The following is a 21,246-nucleotide window of genomic DNA, read 5'->3' on the forward strand; positions in this document are numbered from 1 at the left end:
GTGTTAGTGGGTGCTTTCAGTTGTTTAATGACCAATCAGAGAGCCTAGCAATTTCTTTTTCTGTTTGTTTACCTTGGTTTTAGGTACATCAGCTATCCCCGAACAGAAACAAACATTTTTCCCAGAGACTTAAACCTGACGGTGTTGGTGGAACAGCAGACCCCCGATCCACGCTGGGGGGCCTTTGCCCAGAGCATTCTAGAGCGGGGTGGTCCCACCCCACGCAATGGGAACAAGTCTGACCAAGCTCACCCTCCCATTCACCCCACCAAATACACCAACAGCTTACAGGTTGGTTTCTCTGAATGTGCTGCCTGCTGGAACCCAGAGGGAAGTGCTGGGGGTTGGTAGTAAGATTTGAATTTACTTTGTGGGCTGTGATTGTAAAAACAAGTGATCTCGAGATCTCTCTCATTTCGCTTGCTTTGATGAAAGACCGCTTCACCCTTCCCCGTGATGGGCCCCCGTCTTAATCCAGCCCCACCTCCCCACTCTCCGTCAGCTCCTGCTGCTTCCCTGCTAGTCCTTCATAGGCAACCTAGGTACCTCTCCTCCCCACACCACTGTGCAGACCCCTACCCCCACTGTGAGCCTTGTGGCCTTCCCAGTCCCTGGAACTAGAGAATTCTATCCATCCTCCCAAGGCTGGCTCAGTTTTGGTTGCCTCCTGAAACTTTGCTGCCACCCCAGTCGTGCCACCCCACGTCATTGCAGTTCCCCACTCAGCTCTTCTTGTCTGTCTCAGTCATTTCTTCAGCCAGGGGCAGACTCTGCAGGCATAGGAGCCATTAGGCTTGTTTACATCTGTAGGCTTCTCACAAAGCTGGGGAAATCTTAGTCTTTTGTTCTTCTCCTCCTTCTTTTAATAACATATATTCTTTCTGATTTTAAAAATATGGCCAGGCGCAGTGGCTTACGCCTGTAATCCCAACACTTTAGGAGGACACGGCGGGTGGATCACGAGGTTGGGAAATTGAGACCATCTTGGCCAACATGGTGAAAACTTGTCTCTACTAAAAATACAAAAATTAGTTGGGCGTGGTGGCGTGTGCCTGTAGTCCCAGCTCTCAGGACGCTGAGGCAGAAGAATCACTTGAACCCGGGATGCGGAGGTTGCAGTAAACTGAGATTGCACTGCTGCACTCCAACCTGATGACAGAGTGAGACTCTGAAAAAAAAAAATTAGGCCGGGCGTGGTGGCTCAAGCCTATAATCCCAGCACTTTGGAAGGCCGAGACGGATCACGAGGTCAAGAGATCGAGACCATCCTGGCTAACACGGTGAAACCCCGTCTCTACTACAAAACACAAAAAACTAGCCGGGCGCGGTGGCGGGCACCTGTAGTCCCAGCTACTCGGGAGGCTGAGGCAGGAGAATGGTGTAAACTTGGGAGGCGGAGCTTGCAGTGAGCTGAGATCCGGCCACTGCACCCCAGCCGGGGCGACAGAGCAAGACTCCATCTCAAAAAAAAAAAAAAAAATTACATGTTCATTTTAGACAATTTAAGAGATACAAAAGATAAGGGAGGAAAAATTGCCTATTAAGCATGATATTTAACAATTGCAAAGATGTGCCATAATTTATTTTGCCAAATCTGTTTTTTATGTTTTTGATACTATAGTTAACATTTGTAGACATAAATATTTTTGTTGTTCTCCAGTTACTTCCTTTGAAGAGATCCGTAGAAGGGGAATTATTGGATATGTGTATAAATGTCTCATTTTGATAGAGTGAGACTCACTAAATCATTGATTACCTAATTGAAAATTACCCTGACAAATTACTGCTTAAACGTGTGCATGAAGTTGGGCTAAGGCCACCAGGTGCAGTGTTGCTCTGTCTCTTGTATTTGAGGAGTCTCTTGCCAACTTCTTATGCTTTCATCTTGTTTTCTGCTTAGATTGGGTTTACATCAAAGAACCACTCTGAAGGGGAAGATTACTCCCTTGCTTATCTTTGCCAGATTTGAGTTGTGAAAGTGTCAGCCTAAACCTATCCTCTCCCCAGGACTTATTTGCCTGGCACTCCATGTTAGTGCAGGGCCTGAGGAGCAGTGTAGCCTCTTCTGTGCTGGACATTTGGCTAAGGCTACCAGTGATGCTCCTGTCCTTGAGAGGTGATATTCTAGGGGGAGTTTCAAACTCCTCTTTTCTTCCTAGGGAGACGAACAGCGACTGTACGAGTTTATTGTTCGCCATTTCCTGGCCTGCTGCTCCCAGGATGCTCAGGGGCAGGAGACCACAGTGGAGATCGACATCGCTCAGGAACGCTTTGTGGCCCACGGCCTCGTGATTCTGGCCCGAAACTATCTGGACGTGTATCCATATGATCACTGGAGTGACAAGGTGATCAAGAGTGGTCCCCAGGGAGAGGGAGGACAGTTGTGTTGCGAGTCCTGAGTTCTCTAGTGGAGCAGGACCGTGTTCCTTGAAATGAGGTTATTTTTTGCCTGAGTGTGATAATGGAATCATCTGACTGCTGCATCTGACTGCTGCACCTGCCGCTCCCTGTAGATCCTCCCTGTCTATGAGCGAGGCTCCCGCTTTCAGCCCAGCACCGTGGAGATGGTGGATGGGGAGACCAGCCCGCCCAAGCTGCTCACCGAGGCCGACCTCATTGCCCTCATGGAGAAGCACGGCATTGGTCAGTGGCTCCTCTGGTTAACTCGCATCTCTTGAGCACTTACCGTGTACCAGGCACAGGTTTCAAACCATTGTCTAATGCAGCTGCTGTATCTTTATCCCCATTTTATGGTTGAAATAAGGCTCAGAGAGGTTAAGAACTTACCTAAGTTCACAAAGTGTGTGTTATTAAAACCTGGTTTGAATACCTCCACAGTCAGTGCTCTTAAACCATGCACTGTGCTGTGCACGTAGTAAGAGACTTTTCCCATGGCTTTGAGGGCCCAACTGGGAGCACCTGTTGGCCACATGAGGATTTGTTCTTTTGAATAAGAACAGCATGTAGGGAACCAACAATTAAAACTTAGGACAGTCATCATAAAATCTGTTTTCATTTTGAAGTGTCAGATCTGGCTCCTCCTTCCCGTGTGGAGTATTGGGTGAGGGTGGCAGCTGTCTCTGCAGTCCTGCACCCACACTGCTCAGTCAGGCTGCTCACGCTGGCCTCATGTATGTGCCAGGACCCTGCTGTTAGCTATGGGTGACTGGATTCTTAGCCTTTTGTTAAAGCATTTCCCATAATTGCTTAGGAATCAGAAACTAGGCTTTAATAAAACACTGGGCCAGAATTGTGTTATTCCCAATAAGTCCCATGGCTCAAGCTTTGCAGATAGGTCCTTGTAACTAATCTGCTGTCCCCTCCATTCGTTTTTCTCAAGGCTCTCAAGGGCTTTCTCTGGCGAGCCTAGTCCAGGAGTACCAGCAGCACAGTGGAGGGGAAGCAGAGCTCTCTGGGCATGTGTTACAGAAGCAGCTGCCTCACCCACGAAGGGAGTTTCTTAGGCCTATGACTTAGGAAGCAGTGCTCCAACGTGGAGTCCTTGACCATCACTAGGACATCCAGAAACCCTGCAGGTTTAGGTAAAATTAGTAGAGGTTCACCCATCATGATTTATTTGATAAAAATGTATGAGGGCTGGATGCGGTGGCTCACACCTGTAATCCCAGCATTTTGGGAGGCCAAGATGGGTGAATCACTTGAGCCCAGGAGTTCAAGACCAGCTTGGGCAACACGGTAAAACCCCATCTTGCTGGGCGTGGTGGCTTACGCCTGTAATCCCAACACTTTGGGAGGCTGAAGTGGTTGGATCACCTGAGGAAGGGAGTTTAAGACCACCAGCCTGACCGACATAGTGAAACTCTTGTCTCTACTAAAAATACAAAAATTAGCCAGGCATGGTGGTGGACACCTGTAATCCAAGCTACTTGGGAGGCTGAGACAGGAGAATCGCATGAACTCGGGAGGTGGAGGATGCAGTGAGCCAAGATTGCACCACTGCACTCCAGCCTGGGTGACAGTGAGACTCCATCTCAAAAAAATAAACCATCTTGGCTGGGCGCGATGGCTCAAGCCTGTAATCCCAGCACTTTGGGAGGCCGAGACAGGCGGATCTGAGGTCAGGAGATTGAGACCATCCTGGCTAACACGGTGAAACCCCGTCTCTACTACAAAATACAGAAAACTAGCCAGGTGAAGTGGCGGGCGCCTGTAGTCCCAGCTACTCGGGAGGCTGAGGCAGGAGAATGGTGTAAACCCGGGAGGCGGAGCTTACAGTGAGCTGAGATCACGCCACTGCACTCTAGCCTGGAGGACAGAGTGAGACTCCGTCTCAAAAATAAAAAAAATAAACAATCTCTACAAAAAATTAGGTGCATGCCTATAGGTAGGGAGGCTGAGGTGGGAGGATCACTTGAGCCTGGGGGGCAGAGAGTGAGGTACACTGAGATTGAGCCACTGCACTCCAGCCTGGGCAACAGAGCGAGACCCTGTCTCAAAAAAAAAAAAGAACACATGAGGCCCACAATAGTGAGAGCTTGGACTAAGTACCAGAGACACAAAGAGGAATAAGACCTCATTTTTTAACTTCTCAATCTAACAGAAGAACCAAACCAACACATTGAATACAATGTAATGGGTTCTGCAGGGAGTAGGCAGGGAAGCAAATGTCATGGGTAGGCTGGCGTTTGAGCTGGACCAAAACTTCATAGTAAGACTGCTGGATCAACGAAGGGCAGCCCAGTGCAGGGCAGGCCTGAGGAAGGCACAGGAGCAGGAAAGCAAAAGCCTGCTGTAGCTGGATTGGGGGTGGTGGCCATAGAAGGTGTCTGGAAAGATGATCCAAGCCTGACTTTACAGGGCCTTGGCTTGCCCAGTTGAAGGGCTTAGATGGTGATACGTGGTCAGCAGGGAGTCTTCTAGGATTTCTAAGTAAAGGAACCAGAGAGAGGTACACTTAACAAAAATAATAATAATAATAATATTTTTAAAAGATTATTAACAGACTGGGCATTGTGTCTCACACCTATAATCCCAGCACTTTGGGAGGCCAAGGCAGGGGGTCAGGAGTTCAAGACTTGAGGTCAGGAGTTCAGAAGCGGCTTGGACAATGTGGTGAAACCCCATCTCTACTAAAAATACAAAAAATCGATGGGTATGATAACTGATGCCTATAATCCTAGCTACCCAGGAGGCTGAGGCAGGAGAATTGCTTGAACCTGTGAGGCAGAGGTTGCAGTGTGCCGAGTTTGCGCCACTGCACTTCAGCCTTGTGACAGAGAGAGACTCCGTCACACACACAAAAAAGATTATTAACAGTCTTATTTATATACCGTACAGTTCATCTCTTTCAAATGTATAATTTACATTTTTTAGCATATTTACAAAGTTGTGCAGCTATCACCATAGTCAGGTTTTTGGGTTTTTTTGTTTGTTTGTTTGTTTGTTTGTGATGGAGTTTTACTCTTATTGCTCCAGCCGGAGTGCAGTGGTGCAGTCTTGGCTCACTGCAACTTCTGCCACCCGGGTTCAAGCGATTCTCCTGCCTCAGCCTCCCCAGTAGCTAGGATTACAGGCACGCACCACCACACCCAGCTAATTTTTGTTATTTTTAGTAGAGACAGGGTTTCACCATGTTGGCCAGGTTTGCCTACTTTAGTTATTTCCTATAAAGAGCCAGGCACAGTGGCTCACACCTGTAATCCAGCACTTTGGGAGGCCAACGTGGCAGATCACTGGAAGTCAGGAGTTCGAGACCAGCTTCGCCAACATGGTGAAACACTGTCTCTACTAAAAATGAAAAAATTAGCTGGGCTTGGTGGCAGGTGCCTGTAATCCCAACTACTCAGGAGGCTGAGGCAAGATAATCGCTTGAACCCGGAAGACAGAGGTTGCAGTTGATGGACACTTGAGTTGTTTCTAGTCTTTGGCTATTATAAATGATCCTGCTGTGAACAGTTTTGTACAAGGTTTTGTGTGGACATGTGTTTTCATTTCTCTTGGGTAGACTTAGGAGTGGGATTGCTGGTTTACATGGTAACTCTACATTTAACATTTTTAGGAACCACTACACTTTTTTTTTTTTTTTTTCTGAAGTGGCTGTACCATTTTTTGTTTCCACCAGCAAGGCACTAGGATTCCGGTTCATCCACATCCTTACTTAGTATTATCTCTCTTTTTGATTTTGCCAGTAGGTGTGAACTGCTATTTCATTGTTTTGGTTTTTTTGTGTATGATTTTGTTTTTTTTAGAGGCGGAGTCTCACTCTCGCCCAGGCTGGAGTACTGTGGCACAATCTTGGCTCACTGCAAGCTCCACCTCCTAGGTTCGCACCATTCTCCTGCCTCAGCCTCCGGAATAGCTGGGACTACAGGCGCCTGCCACCATGCCAGGCTAATTTTTTTTTGTTGTTTTTTTTTTGTATTTTTAGTAGAGATGGGGTTTCACCATATTAGCCAGGATGGTCTTGATCTCCTGACCTTGTGATCTGCCCGCCTCAGCCTCCCAAAGTGCTGGGATTATAGGCATGAGCCACTGCACCCACACCCGGCCCTTTTTTTTCTTTTTTTTTTTTTTTTTAAGACGGAGTCTCACTCTGTCACCCAGGCTGGAGTACAATGGTGCGATCTTGGCTCATTGCAGCCTCTGCCTCCTGGGTTCAAGTGATTCTCCTGCCTCAGCCTCCTGAGCAGCTGGGACTACAGGCGCATGCTGCCACACCCAGCTAATTTTTGTATTTTTGATAGAGATGGGGTTTCACCATGTTGGCCAGGCTGGTCTCGAACTCCTGACGTCAGGTGATCTGCCCACTTTGGCCTCCCAAAGTGCTGCAATTACAGGCATGAGCCACTGCTCCCAGCCTTCACTGCAGTTTTAATTTGCATTTTCTTCATGGCAGAGCTACATTTTGAAAGATCCCTTGAGCCACAGCTTAAAGAATAGGGTAGAGGAAGAGACTAGAAATAGGGACACAAGCTGCAACTGTGGCTTGGACACATGGGGAGGAGAATTTTTTTTTTTTTTTTGAGACGGAGTCTTGCTCTGTCACCCAGGCTGGGGTATAGTGGCCGGATCTCAGCTCACTGCAAGCTCCTCTTCTCGGGTTCACGCCATTCTCCTGCCTCAGGGACTACAGGCACCCGCCACTTCGCCCGGCTAGTTTTTTGTATTTTTTAGTAGAGACGGGGTTTCACCGTATTAGCCAGGATGGTCTCGATCTCCTGACCTCATGATCCGCCCGTCTCGGCCTCCCAAAGTGCTGGGATTACAGGCTTGAGCCACCGCGCCCGGCCGGGAGGAGAATTTTTAAAAGGAGCTTTGAAGCTGGAATTGACAGCTTTCCTGAGTAATGGGATGTGAGGGAGCAAGAGAGTTGAGGTTGCCATTGCGATTTCTTGAATGAGCTATATGGGAATGAAGTGAAGGCATCTTACCTATATAGGCTGTCCAGGCAAAGGAGGGGTTCCGGAGTGAGCAAGGTGCCCATGCGCCACCTGGGTGGAGCTATTGTCTGTATTACCTCAGAGTAACCAGCAAATGGCTTCCAGGTACGGATGCCACTCATGCGGAGCACATCGAGACCATCAAAGCTCGGATGTACGTGGGACTCACCCCAGACAAGCGGTTCCTCCCTGGGCACCTGGGCATGGGACTTGTGGAAGGTAAGGGAGGACAGAGCTTGCAGTGGGTAGTGGGTGGTGTCGCCCAAGTCCCTGAGGGTCTCAGGTGGGCCCTCACTGAGCTCGACTCTTTCCCTGCAGGTTATGATTCCATGGGCTATGAAATGTCTAAGCCTGACCTCCGGGCTGAGCTGGAAGCTGATCTGAAGCTGATCTGTGATGGCAAGAAGGACAAATTTGTGGTTCTAAGGCAGCAAGTGCAGAAATACAAGCAGGTTTTCATCGAAGCGGTGGCTAAAGCAAAGAAGTGAGTCCTTAAAAGAAATAGAGACGGGGTCTTACTATGTTGCCCAGGCTGGTCTTGAACTCCTGGCCTCAAGAGATCTTCCCACCTCAGCCTCCCAAAGTGCAGGGATTACAGGCGTGAGCCACTGCATCTGGGCCAGTCAGAGTTCTTAACCCTGCCAGATTCATCCTCACCACTGGCCTCCTGGCCTAGGGGTTTTCCACATACCCCTTTCTTTGGACTTTCTTCTCCGGTTCCTTTACAACTCTCCATAGAGCTTTGTCATTATAGAAACAGTAATCGGAACTGTCTTCTCCAGTTATTCTGAACTATTAGCTTTATAAATACCATTCTCTTGATTTTAATTATCTTTTTTTTTTTTTTCTGCTTTCATTACATGACAAATTAATTATGTTGAGTTAGGCAACAAAGTCTTTTAAATCAGTAAACCCAAGTGCTGGAGTGTGATCCATTTATTTTCTGGAGCATTTAGAGGTGGATATTTAGCAAGCAGCATGTATGTATTTTGTTAGAAATGATGTGTTTTCTACCTGTGATACTATGATTTATAATAAGATATATATATTTGGACTTCATTTTCTGATACTCTTGGAATTTTTTAAGTGCTGTGTCTGTTGTATATGAATGAGATGACTAGTGGCTGAGGGCTCCTGGGTAGCCTCGGGATCGGTCTGGTTGTCAGGGAACCAACCCTGTGATTAGAAGGTTGGTACTTTGAGTCCCACCCCTACCTCAGGAAGAGCAGAGGGGCTGGAAGTTGAGTTGATCACACGTGGCCAGTGATTTGTCAATCATGCCTAAGTAATAAATCCTCCATAAAATCCCCAAACAAGGGCCGGGCACGATGGTTCATGCCTGTAATCCCAGCACTTTGGGAGGCCGAGGCGGGCAGATCACGAGGTCAGGAGTTCAAGACCAGCCTGGCCAACATAGTGAAACCCCGTCTCTGCTAAAAAAAAAAAAAAAAAAAATTAGCCGGGCATGGTGGTGCATACCTTGTAGTCCCAGCTACTCTTGAGGCTGAGGCAGGAGAACTGCTTGAACCTGGAAGGTGGAGGTTGCAGTGAGCCGAGATTACACCAGTGCAGCCCAGCTTGGGCAACAGAGTGAGACTTAAAAACAAACAAACAAAAAAAAAAAACACCCAAACAGTTGGGTTTGGGGCACATCCAAATAGCTGAACAGGTAAAGATTCCTGGAGGGTGCGTGTTTGGGAGAGGGCATGGAAGCTACTCCTTCCCCACATCCCTTGCTCTGTGAGCCACTCTGTTGAGTTATTCAAACCAAGGAGGGGGTCTAAGGAACCCCAGGTTACAACCAGTCATTCAGAAGCACAAGTCACACCCTGGGATTTGTGACTGACATCTGAGGGGATTGGGGGGCAGTCTTCTGGGACTGAGCCCTTAACTGTCAGATGGATCTCCAGGTGCATAGTGTCAGAATTGAATTGAATTAGAGGATGTCCAACTGGTGTCTGGCGGGAGAGTTACTTGGTGTGTGGGGAAAACGCCCACACATCTGGTGTCTGATGCATGTTGTGAGACTGTAATAGAGAGTAACAGTTTGTTATTTCCTATTCTTCAGACTACCGCATGCTAGTTGTGAAAAGGCAGGCATGAGCTAGTTTAAACTTAATGCAGACAGACACTCCTGGTCTGTACATGGACCCTGTGCAGTTTTACTTTTTTGTTTGTTTGTTTGTTTGTTTTTATTTGAGACGGAGTTTTGCTCTTGTTGCCCAGGCTGGGGTGCAATGGTGTGATCTCGGCTCACCGCAACCTCTGCCTCCTGGGTTCAAGCAATTCTGCCTCAGCCTCCTGAGTAGCTTGGATTACAGGCATGCACTACCACGCCTGGCTGATTTGGTATTTTTAGTAGAGATGAGGTTTCACTATGTTGGTCAGGCTGGTCTTGAACTCCCAACCTCAGGTGATCCACCCGCCTCAGCCTCCCAGAGTGCTGGGATTACAGGCGTGAGCCACCACGTCTGGCCCAGTTTTACTTTTTAATGTGGGCTGGTGACAAGCAGAAGCATCTGCCTGTATCTGGACTCTCCTCCCAGGAGTTGGTTTGGCACCAGGGCCCATGGTGAGCTTAGTCTTCTCTGTTTGCCATCTGTTCTCTGCAGGAGGCCTGCAGCTCACTGACTAGCTGGTTCCCAAGGTCACGCCTGTTGTGTGCACATAAGAGTGTTGTAGGTGCCTTTGCAGCGATTGCCGGCTGATGGGTGTCTGTCTTTGCCTTTTCTTCAGATTGGATGAGGCCTTGGCCCAGTACTTTGGGAATGGGACAGAGTTGGCCCAGCAAGAAGAGATCTACCCAGCCATGCCAGAGCCCATCAGGAAGTGCCCACAGTGCAACAAGGACATGGTCCTCAAGACCAAGAAGAACGGCGGGTCAGTACGTCGCCTTCTGCCCCCACCTCTGCTCCCTAGCACCTGCAGTGTCAGCCACAGCTCGAAAGGCCCTGCCATTTCACTCCATGGAATCTTTCAAGGCAGGCCTGTGGTTGCCAACCTGCAGGCAAGGTGTTGACCTAGAAGCATAGCAGGATGGGATCAGGCCTTTGAGGTGTAAAGCACTATGGCAATTCAGAGCAGGTGGACAACCGAGTGATAGTGGGGTTTTTTTGTCCCCTGCGGGTAGGACATCGTATACCCAATGTGTAACACATGGAAGAGCATGAGCTTCAGATCTAGGTAGGTCTGGGTTCAAATGCCACTTCTGCCGCATATAAGCGGTGTGGCCTGAAGCAAGTTACTTACCTGCTCTGAGCCCCAATTTCTTTTGTAAAACAAGGTCAGTACTCACAAGACTGTGTTAAGGGTGAGGATTTGGTGAAAACGGTCGGGACTATATATATAGCACATTGCCTGATGTGTTGTAGATACTCAGCAGATACTACTTTTCTTCTCTCCTAGTTTTAGTTCTGAATAGGGCCTGAAAATCTACTTTAAATGTAGTAGATCCAAGTGGGCAATTTAGCCTCACATCAGGTTGTTCAAGCCAGTGACTGGCCACTGGACGAAGTTCACAGGGAAAGACGTGCTGGAGGGGTGGCGGCCATTATCAGGTGCTGTCCCTCACTGGCATGATGCAGGGTGGTGCTCTGTAAGCATTACCTTATCCCATTCTCATAACTACCCTGCAAGGCAGGGATTTTTATGCAGCTTAGAGGGCTGAGGTGCTTGCTTAGAGTCAAGCAGCCGTGGTGGGCAGCAAAGGCAGAGTTTGAAACCAGGTTTACACTGCCTTTCTCCCTCCTGCCTGACCCACCTGGGGCTGCTGCGGTCCTTGCTGCTGAATAAGAAAGGAGGTTTCTTGACTCCTCACCTCCAGCCATCATTAACCTGGCTGGCCCAAGTGAAGAGAAGGCCACCCACGCTCTCAGAAACACGAGGTCTAAGGGCCAGACCTGGAAGCAGGTGTCAGGGCTCACGTCACTCACAGACAGAAGCCAGTGCCACTCTAGGCTCAGCCCAATGACTGAATGGGCATATATTTCAGCACTTAATAAATGACGTTGATGGGTTTTCCTTTAACATCGGTAGGTTATTGGATTAGTACTCATTGGAATATAAGGACAGAGAATAACTACTTTTGTTTTAGCTCTGAATTCTCCACTTCTCTGAAGTGGAGAATTATTATTCTTTTGTTCTTCTGTTATTCTTTTGTAATGCTTCTCTTGAGTTACTCCAGAAGGTCAGGAGATTATCTTGTGGGATTTGCCACTCCAGGGTTTATCTGATAATTTCCATTTCTGAGATTGTAAATTTCTTATTTAAATGATTGGAGTTCAGGGCTTTTTTTTCTTCATAGTGTACCCAGGCACACTCATGAGGAATTTGTAAATCACATGCATATTGGCTAGTCAAACCCTAATGTTTCATGACTGCAAGGTGTTGAAAAACATTGGCCAGGAGAGACAGGGATGGGATGGATTGGGTAGTGGGTGGGGTGTAGATGTTGCGGGTGGGGCTCTGTCACACACAGATGGGTTTCCATTCCTGGCTCCCGTCTCCACACGCATGCGTGTCTCTGGGCAGGTTTCCAGCCCACATCAAGCCACCATTTACTCACATGCAAACTGAGGGGCTCCCTGACACTGCCCAGACTTGGCACGAGGCAGAAAGGCAAGAATGTGTGAGTGCACAGCGCAGAGCCCCTGGCGTCACCTTGGTTGGTTGTCGGTTTTCTAAATGGAAAGCAGGGTCAGCAATAGCTGCTTTGTGCTTTTGGGATGTGAGAAGGCTCATTTTCCCCCAATCAATTCAATATGAGTGCTTGTGTATCCAGTTAAGTGTCATCCAGAAAAGGGAATGTTGTCCTTGGTCAGCTGAGAAAAGGCTGCCTCAGCTGATGGCCAACAGCTGAGAGCGTCCCCTGCACTCCTACCATCTGACATGGCACCTTGTCCCCAGGTTCTACCTCAGCTGCATGGGTTTCCCGGAGTGTCGCTCAGCCATGTGGCTTCCTGACTCGGTGCTGGAGGCCAGCAGGGACAGCAGCGTGTGTCCAGTTTGTCAGCCACATCCTGTGTACAGGTGAGCTGGGCGCTTGAGTCAGGCGCCTCCTCTGGAGTGTGTACACCACGGCGCCCATCTTTCCCTTGCTCCTGTCAGAACCCAGAGAGGAGTGTCGGGGATTCCACTCAGGCCCTGCAGGGGTGTAGCTGTGTTCTGCAGCAGCCAGGTAGGCAGGCCTGATCCGGTTCTGTTGTGTTCCACGCTGTCCCTGCTTTGGCAGGTATGACCCTGTTTGGAGTAGGCCATGGGCAAAGAACCATGAAGGCCTGTTTCCCTGCCCTCTCCATATAGATCATTGTTACACAAGGCTTAGGAAATTATTTGCGTATTAAATACAACATCCAAGCTTAGGCTACATAGCAAGACCCTATCTCTAAAAAGAAAAAAAATTTTTTTTTTTTTTTTTAAGAGTCTCACTGGGTTGCCCAGGCTGGAGTGCAGTGGTGCAATCTTGGCTCACTGCAACCTCCGCCTTCTGGGTTCAAGCAATTCTCCTGCCTCAGCGTCCTGAGTAGCTGGGATTACAGGCATGTACCACTATCCCTGGCTACTTTTTGTATTTTTAGTAGAGACAGGATTTCACTGTGTTGGTCAGGCTGGTCTCGAACTCCTGGCCTCAAGTGATCCGCTCACCTCGGCCTCCCAAAATGCTGGGATTATAGGTATAAGCCACTGTGCCTGGCCAAAAAATTTTTTAAATTAGCCAGATGTGGTGACATATGCCTATAGGCCCAGCTGCTCAGGAGGCTGAGGCAGGAGGATCGCTTGATCCCAGAGGTCTAGGCTGTGGTGAGCCATGATTTCACCACTGCTCTCCAACCTGGATAACAGAGCCAGACCTGTCTCTAGAAATAAATGAATAGCCTGGGCTCAGTGGCTCAGGCCTGTAATCCCAGCACTTTGGGAGGCCAAGACGGGCAGATCACGAGGTCAGGAGATCGAGACCATCCTGGCTAATACGGTGAAACCCCGTCTCTACTAAAAATACAAAAAGCCAGGCGTGGCCGGGCGCGGTGGCTCAAGCCTGTAATCCCAGCACTTTGGGAGGCCGAGGCGGGCGGATCACAAGGTCAGGAGATCGAGACCATCCTGGCTAACATGGTGAAACCCTGTCTCTACTAAAAAAAATACAAAAAACTAGCCGGGCGAGGTGGTGGGCGCCTGTAGTCCCAGCTACTCGGGAGGCTGAGGCAGGAGAATGGCGTAAACCCGGGAGGCGGAGCTTGCAGTGAGCTGAGATCCAGCCACTGCACTCCAGCCCGGGTGACAGAGCGAGGCTCCGTCTCAAAAAAAAAAAAAAGCCAGGCGTGGTGGCAGGCGCCTGTAGTCTCAGCTACTCAGGAGGCTGAGGCAGGAGAATGGCACGGACCTGGGAGGCGGAGCTTACAGTGAGCCCAGATCGCGCCACTGCACTCCAGCCTAGGTGACAGAGCGAGACTCCGTCTCCAAAAAAAAAGAAATAAATGAATAAATAAATTACTTAAGTTCCTCTAGAAAGTGCACAGCCCTAGTACAAGACAGTAGTTCTCAGACCTCTTGGTCACCAGCCCCCTAACAGTCTGAAAGATCATTGAGGAGCCCAGAGAGCTTTTGTTGGTGGTGGTTGATCAGTATGTACCATATGTGAAATTAAAGTGGAAACATCTTTTAAAATATTCAGTAATTTGGCCAGGCACAGTAGCTCACGCCTGTAATCCCAGCACTTCGGGAGGCTGAGGCGGGCGGATCACGAGGTCAAGAGATCAAGACCATCCTGGCCAGCATGGTGAAATCCCGTCTCTACTAAAAGTAGAAAAAATTAGCTGGGCGTGGTGGCGTGCGCCTGTAGTCACAGCTACTTGGGAGGCTGAGGCAGGAGAATCGCTTGAACCCGGGAAGTGAGGGTTACAGTGAGCCAAGATCACGCCACTGCACTCCAGCTTGGGCAACAGAGTGAGACTGTCTCAAAAAAAAAATAATAATTAATGATTTATTTCTAGTAAATGCATTGCATACTACCGTAAATACCATGTTTTTTAGGGTAATAAAATACTTATTTTCCAAAGCAAAATAACAATGACATGAATGACATTGTTTTACATTTTGCAATTTGTATGTCTGGCTTAATAGAAGAGAGCTAGATTCCCATATCTGCTTCTGCAGTCAGTCTGCTGAGTCATTGCGTGTGCTGGCACCTCTGGGAGACTCCATTGTATACACATGGAAGAATAAGAGCAAAATAGACATAACCTCTTAGAATTTTCTTTTTTTTTTTTTTAAGACAGAGTCTTGCTGTGTCGCCAGGCTGGAGTGCAGTGGCGCAATCTCGGCTCACTGCAACCTCCGACTCCCAGGTTCCAGAGGTTCTCCTGCCTCAGCCTCCTGAGTAGCTGGGACTACAGGCATGTGCCACCACGCCCAGCTAATTATTGTATTTTTAGTAGAGATGGGGTTTCACCATATTGGTCAGGATGGTCTCAATCTCTTGACCTCGTGATCCACCTGCCTCGCCCTCCCAAAGTGCTGGGATTATAGGCATGAGCCACCATGCCCGGCCTTAGAACTATTATAAAAATTTTTGTGTGTGTGACAGAGTCTTCACTGTGTCACCCAGGCTGGAGTGTCGTGGCACAATTTCAGCTCACTGCAACCTCCACCGCCCGGGTTCAAGCGATTCTCCTGTCTCAGCCTCTTAAGTAGCTGGGACTACAGACACATGCCAGCATGCCCAGCTAATTTTTTTAGTATTTTTAGTAGAGACAGGGTTTCACCATGGTGGTCAGGCTGGTCTCGAACTCCTGACCTCAAATGATCCACCCGCCTCCGCCTCCGCCTCCCAAAGTGCTGGGATTACAGGCATGAGCCACCACAACCGGCCTATAAAATAGTTTTGCATTCTCCTTGAAAGGGCTCAGGCACCCTGGAACCACACTTGGAGAACTGCCGATATAGAGACATGGAACTTCTCAGAGGTGTTTTTATTTTAGTGAATTACTGGGATCTTAGATTTCATCTGCACTGCTTCCCACTGTCCACTCCTGTGATGACTGGCAAGGGCTTGTAGTGGGCTGACGGAGGGCCTCACAGGGAACTTGCGTGGGCTTCCTGATGCATAAGGAATGGTGGAGAGAGGCCTAGGGCTAAAGCAGCCCTCAGTGGACTAAGGAGAAGCTGGCACCTGGTTGTTAATGTTTTTTCCCCATCTTCTGGCCTCACTAGGTTGAAGTTAAAGTTTAAGCGCGGTAGCCTTCCCCCGACCATGCCTCTGGAGTTTGTTTGCTGCATCGGTGGATGCGACGAGACCCTGAGGGAGATCCTGGACCTGAGATTTTCACGGGGCCCCCCCAGGGCTATCCAGCCCTCTGGTCACCTGCAGGCTAGCCAGTCTCTGAACAGGATGGACAATAGCCAGCATCCCCAGCCTGCTGACAGCAGACAGACTGGGCCCTCAAAGGCTCTGGCCCAGACCCTCCCACCACCCACGGCTGCTGGTGAAAGCAATTCTGTGACCTGCAACTGTGGCCAGGAGGCTGTGCTGCTTACTGTCCGTAAGGAGGGCCCCAACCAGGGCCGGCAATTCTTTAAGTGTAACGGGGGTAGCTGCAACTTCTTCCTGTGGGCAGACAGCCCCAATCAGGGAGGAGGAGGGCCTCCCGCCTCGGCATATAGACCCCTAGGCAGCTCCCTGGGACGCCCACCAGGCCCAGGGATCCACCTGGGTGGGTTTGGCAACCCTGGTGATGGCAGTGGTACTGGCACATCCTGCCTGTGCAGCCAGCCTGCCGTCACACGGACTGTGCAGAAGGATGGGCCCAACAAGGGGCGCCAGTTCCACACGTGTGCCAAGCCGAGAGAGCAGCAGTGTGGCTTCTTCCAGTGGGTCGATGAGAACACCGCTCCAGGTGAGGCAGGGAGGGGCATGGGAATCCCTGCCTTGGGTTTTCAGGTATCTACCTCAGAGACTGGGGACAGGAGAAAGAAGGCAAGGCAGGATCATGGTGGGATTGGGAGGGGCACCTGGGCTGCCTTGCACCTCTGTTTCCTCACTTGATCACTTTCAGCAAGGTGATGATTGTACAGTCCTCATTCCAGATTAAAGGGTAGCTACCAGTAATGGTGTCATTTGCCCTATGCCTGGCACTATGCTAAGTATACTTCCTATGCATCTTCCATCCTTACCGGGTAAGCATTATGATCACAATTTTACTTATAAGTGAGAAAGGTGAGACCCAGACACATGAAGCGGGTGTTGCTCAGGGTCCCATAGCAACAGACACCAGAATGAGGACATAGGCCTTCCCAGTGGCCTTGTGCCCTTGCAGCTGTCGTGACCCTTGGCAGACCATAAGCATCAGCCTCATTTCTTTCTTTCTTTTTTTTTTTTTTTTTTTGAGACTGAGTTTTGCTCTTGTTGCCCAGGCTGGAGTGCAATGGTGCGATCTTGGCTCACTGCAACTTCCACCTCCCGGGTTCAAGTGATTCTCCTGCCTCAGCCTCCCACGTAGCTGGGATTACAGGCGTGCACCACCACGCACAGCTAATTTTGTATTTTTAGTAGAGACATGGGTTTCACCATGTTGGTCAGGCTGGTCTCGAGCTCCTGACCTCAGGTTATCTGCCTGCCTTGGCCTCCCAAAGTGCTGGGATTACAGGCGTGAGCCACCATGCCCGGGCCAGCCTCATTTCTTCAGATAAAGACACCAACCCCGATGATATTTAGGAACCTGCCCAGGGTGACACAGCTTGGGCCAATGTCCGGGAACTGGGTGTCATGAGAAGTGGCACCTAGACATTGCATCAAGTTGAGTGGTGTAGGTGGAGGCATTTTGAATGGTTCCTCCTGCTCCAGTGCACAGCAGAGCTTAATTAAGTAGCTGAGAATGACCCAAAGGCCTAGTGGGAGCTTTGGAGTTGGGCGAATCTGGTTCCAAAGCTCAGCAGTATAACCTTGAACAAGTGACTTAGCCTCTCTGTCTCAAGTTTGCTCAACAAGATGGCCCCTGCCTACATTCATAGGGTTCCTGTTTTAGAAAGGAGTTTAGTCTCAGACTATGATTCTTATACATGTGTCACCAGCCCGGCATGCACAGAAAGAACCCAGAGGCTTGGTAAAAACTGTGGGACTTGGAACTGGCTACCAGTGCCAGTGGGGCCCAGAGATGGCCATTGCAGTGAGAGGCCCACATTTGAAGCGAGATGCAGTCTGGCCTATTGTCTCCCCACTTGGAAGAACATGGTATCTGACCCCAAGACTGGCTGGCTGACTGTCCTGGGTAAATGGGCAGCTGGTCTGGAAAGGCCCATTGAGGGACAGGAAGGGATCCAGAGCTGGACTTCCCTGCAGGAAGGTGGGTCGCAGGTTGCTGGTCACAGGCTGCTTGTCTTTCCCACCCCACCACACAGATCAGCTTGCTTGGGTTTCTGCCTCTGTAAAAAGCTCAGCACAAAGTGATGCCAGTGTCCACTCACCAAGTGAGTGTGGGATGATGTCTCCAGGAGCTTAGGATTCTTGAGGGAGAGGTGTCAGGTAACATAAGGCAGCAGGCATATCGCACCTCAGCCTTACAGAGTTGGACACAGTGTGAAGGGAGGCTGGCTGGTGGGGTGTACGTGGCTGTGTAAAAGTTGATTCAGCCGGCCGGGTACGGTGGCTCACGCCAGTAATCTAAGCACTTTGGGAGGCCGAGGCAGGCAGCTCATGAGGTCAGGAGATTGAGACCATCCTGGGTAACACGGTGAAACCCTGTCTCTATTAAAAATACAAAAAATTAGCCAGGCATGGTGGTGGGTCCCTGTAGCCCCAGCTACTCGGGAGGCTGAGGCAGGACAATGGCGTGAACCCAGGAGGCAGAGCTTACAATGAGCCGAGATTGCGCCACTGCACTCTAGCCTGGGCGACAGAGCCAGACTCCGTCTCAAAAAAAAAAGTTGATTCATCCATATCATCTGCTGCTACATTTTTTTTTTTTTTTGAGACAGGGTCTCGCTCTGTTGCCCAGGCTGGAGTGCAGTTGTGTGATCACAGCTCACTGCAGCCTCCCAGGCTCAGGCATCCTCCCACCTCAGCCTCCCAAGTAGCTGTGACCACAGGCATGCACCATACCTGGCTAATTTTTACTTTTTTTTTTTTTTTTTTTTTGAGACGGAGTCTCGCTCTGTCCCCCAGGCTGGAGTACAGTGGCCGAATCTCAGCTCACTGCAAGCTCCACCTCCCGGGTTCATGCCATTCTCCTGCCTCAGCCTCCTGAGTAGCTGGGACTACAGGCGCCCGCCACCGTGCCCGGCTAGTGTTTTTTTTTTTGTATTTTTTGGTAGAGACGGAGTTTCACCATGTTAGCCAGGATGGTCTCGATCTCCTGACCTCGTGATCCGCCCATCTACCTTTTTTTAGTCAGGGTTTCGCCATGTTGCCCAGGCTGATCTTGAACTCCTGGGCTCAAGCAATCCTCCTGCCTCGGCTTCCTAAAGTGCTGGGATTACAGGCATGAGCCATTGTGTTCAGGACTTGCCACTTCTGCATGTCAGTTCTAACCTCAGTCCTCCCCTGACTCTCCCCACAGGGACTTCTGGAGCCCCATCCTGGACAGGAGACAGAGGAAGAATCCTGGGGTCAGAAGCCAGAAGCAAAAGGCCCCGGGCCAGTTCCTCAGACACGGGGTCCACAGCAAAGAAACCCCGGAAATGCAGCCTTTGCCACCAACCTGGACACACCCGTCCCTTTTGTCCTCAGAACAGATGAGCTCAGGGTAGGGTAGAGAGCGCCACTTTCTCAGACCTGTCTCCTTTGTGTTGGGAAATGAGTTAACCAGGACCAAGTGGCCATTTAGTGTCCTGGAAACTTGGAGGACAGTGTTGGCCTTTGGAGTCGGGCCTTTTTGTGTTAAGGGGCACAAGGTCCAGACCACTGTGGAGCAGGCCAGCTCTGTTGGACAGTGGCCCTCTTCCCAAGCCTCAGAAGTGACCATAGCCACTGCTGAAAAGTCACGCAGCTGCTCCCTCGGACCCCCCAAGGGTGGTTGCTGTTAGCAGAGGATTGGTGCAGTCCTAGCCGAAGCCCACTGTGTGCCAAAGGAAGAAGCTCCCAGGACTGCTTCCTTCACCTCCAGAAAGCCCCAGGTGAGCCGGCAGCACTCATGGGGCAGGCCATGTCCAAGCTGCCCAGGACTTCTCTCATAGATGTCCTGAGAAGGACGGTATAATACAAGGAAGTGGCTGTGGTAACACTGATCCTGCAGAAGAAGCTTCATTCCCTCTTTAGTTAAGCCAGGACACCCAGAATTCATTGCCTTAATAAAGAACCCAGGCTGGGTGCAGTGGCTCACGCCTGTAATCTCAGCGCTTTGGGAGGCTGAGGTGGGTGGATTGCCTGAGCTCAAGAGTTGGAGACCAGCCTGGGCAACACGGTGAAGCCCTGTCTCTCCTAAAATACAAAAAATCAGCCAGGCGTGGCGGTATGTGCCTGTAGACCCAACTACTCAGGAGGCTGAGGCAGGAGAATTGCTTGAACCCAGGAGGCAGAGGTTACAGTTAGCCGATATTCTGTCACTGGACTCCAGCCTGGGTGACAGAGCGAGACGCAGTCTCAAAAAAAATTTAAAAATTAAAAAAAATAAAAGAATCCAACCCCAACGGGGCGTGGAGGCTCACACCTAATCCAGCACTTAGGGAAGTCAAGGCTGGAGGATTGCTTGAGGTCGGGAGTTGAAGACCAGATTGGGCAACATAGTTAGACCTTCTCTCTATTAAAGATACAGCCAAGCACAGTTGTACATGCCTTTAGTCCCAGCTGCTCAGGAGGCTGAAGTGGGAGGATCCTTTGAACCCAAGAGTTTGAGGCTGCAGCAAGCCATGATCACACCACTGCACTCCAGCCTGGGTGACAGAGCAAGACCCTGTCTCTCAGACTTTTTGTTTTAAATAAATAATCCAACCTTTTTTTACTCTGACCTGTGAGAGTGCAGAGGGTCTGGGGAACATTTGCAGAAGCAACAGGTATCAGCCAGTGCTGGAAGGAGCTCACCCTGGAAGGTCTCACCAGCCTCTGTCCCTCATGTTTGTCCCTCGTGTCCCATGTGGACAGCCCTTCCTCCCTTTCCACATGGTAAGCACTGTGCCCAATTTCTTCCCACCCCACAGGTGGTCCCTCAGAGCACAGAAGATGTCCAATGAAAGGTTCAGATTCAGATCACTAACTTTCCATCTTCCACTTTTTCCAGTGGTGGCCATGTTCCCTGTTTGCCTTCACAAAAACCTTATGAATAATACAAGCCATATGGACTCTGATTTACAGTTTAGCAGATGAGCAGGGGTGGGTGTGAGTTGCCCAGTCATGTTGCTAGTTGTTGAAGAAACTAGAATTGTTCTCAGGTCTTGCGCTCCTGGCCCCATAGACCAGTGGCTCTGTGTCCTGGTGGAGTATTGGGGAGGATTTTTATAAATGCAGATTCCTGAGATTGTTCCTGGAGCATCTCTGAGTGGGTGTGGGTTGTGGCCCTGCATGTGTGGTTTTGCCTCTCCCAGCCCCGGGGAACCACCAACCACTTTTTGTCTCTATGGATTTACCTACTCTGTATATTTTGTTTAAATGGAATCATACCAGGCTGGGCACAGTGGCTCACGCCTGTAATCCTAGCACTTTGGGAGGCCAAAGCAGGCAGATCACTTGAGATCAGGAGTTCAAGACCAGCCTGACCAATATGATGAAACCCCATCTCTACTAAACATACAAAAATTAGCCAGGGCGTGGTGGCTCACGCCTGTAATCCCAGCTACTCAGGAGGCAGAGGTTGCAGTGAGCTGAGATTGGGCCATTGCACTCCAGCCTGGGCAACAAGAGTGAAACTCTGTCTCAAGAAAA

General features: G+C 49.7%; 1 protein-coding gene across 2 annotated transcripts in view; it reads left to right on the plus strand.

Moving 5' to 3' along the window:
• Positions 1-21,246, plus strand: part of TOP3A (DNA topoisomerase III alpha) — a 41,780-nt gene extending 20,534 nt beyond the window's left edge. For both annotated transcript variants that reach the window (XM_025361950.1, XM_025361951.1), the window contains 9 exons: positions 84-291; positions 2,160-2,345; positions 2,514-2,643; positions 7,506-7,619; positions 7,719-7,884; positions 10,137-10,280; positions 12,306-12,428; positions 15,609-16,291; positions 18,950-21,246. In XM_025361950.1, the coding sequence (XP_025217735.1) occupies positions 84-291; positions 2,160-2,345; positions 2,514-2,643; positions 7,506-7,619; positions 7,719-7,884; positions 10,137-10,280; positions 12,306-12,428; positions 15,609-16,291; positions 18,950-19,128 (1,933 nt within the window). In that variant the 3' untranslated portion in view covers positions 19,129-21,246. The remainder of the gene's footprint in view (positions 1-83; positions 292-2,159; positions 2,346-2,513; positions 2,644-7,505; positions 7,620-7,718; positions 7,885-10,136; positions 10,281-12,305; positions 12,429-15,608; positions 16,292-18,949) is intronic.

This window comes from Theropithecus gelada, chromosome 16, assembly GCF_003255815.1.
Source record: "Theropithecus gelada isolate Dixy chromosome 16, Tgel_1.0, whole genome shotgun sequence".
NCBI lineage: Eukaryota > Metazoa > Chordata > Mammalia > Primates > Cercopithecidae > Theropithecus > Theropithecus gelada.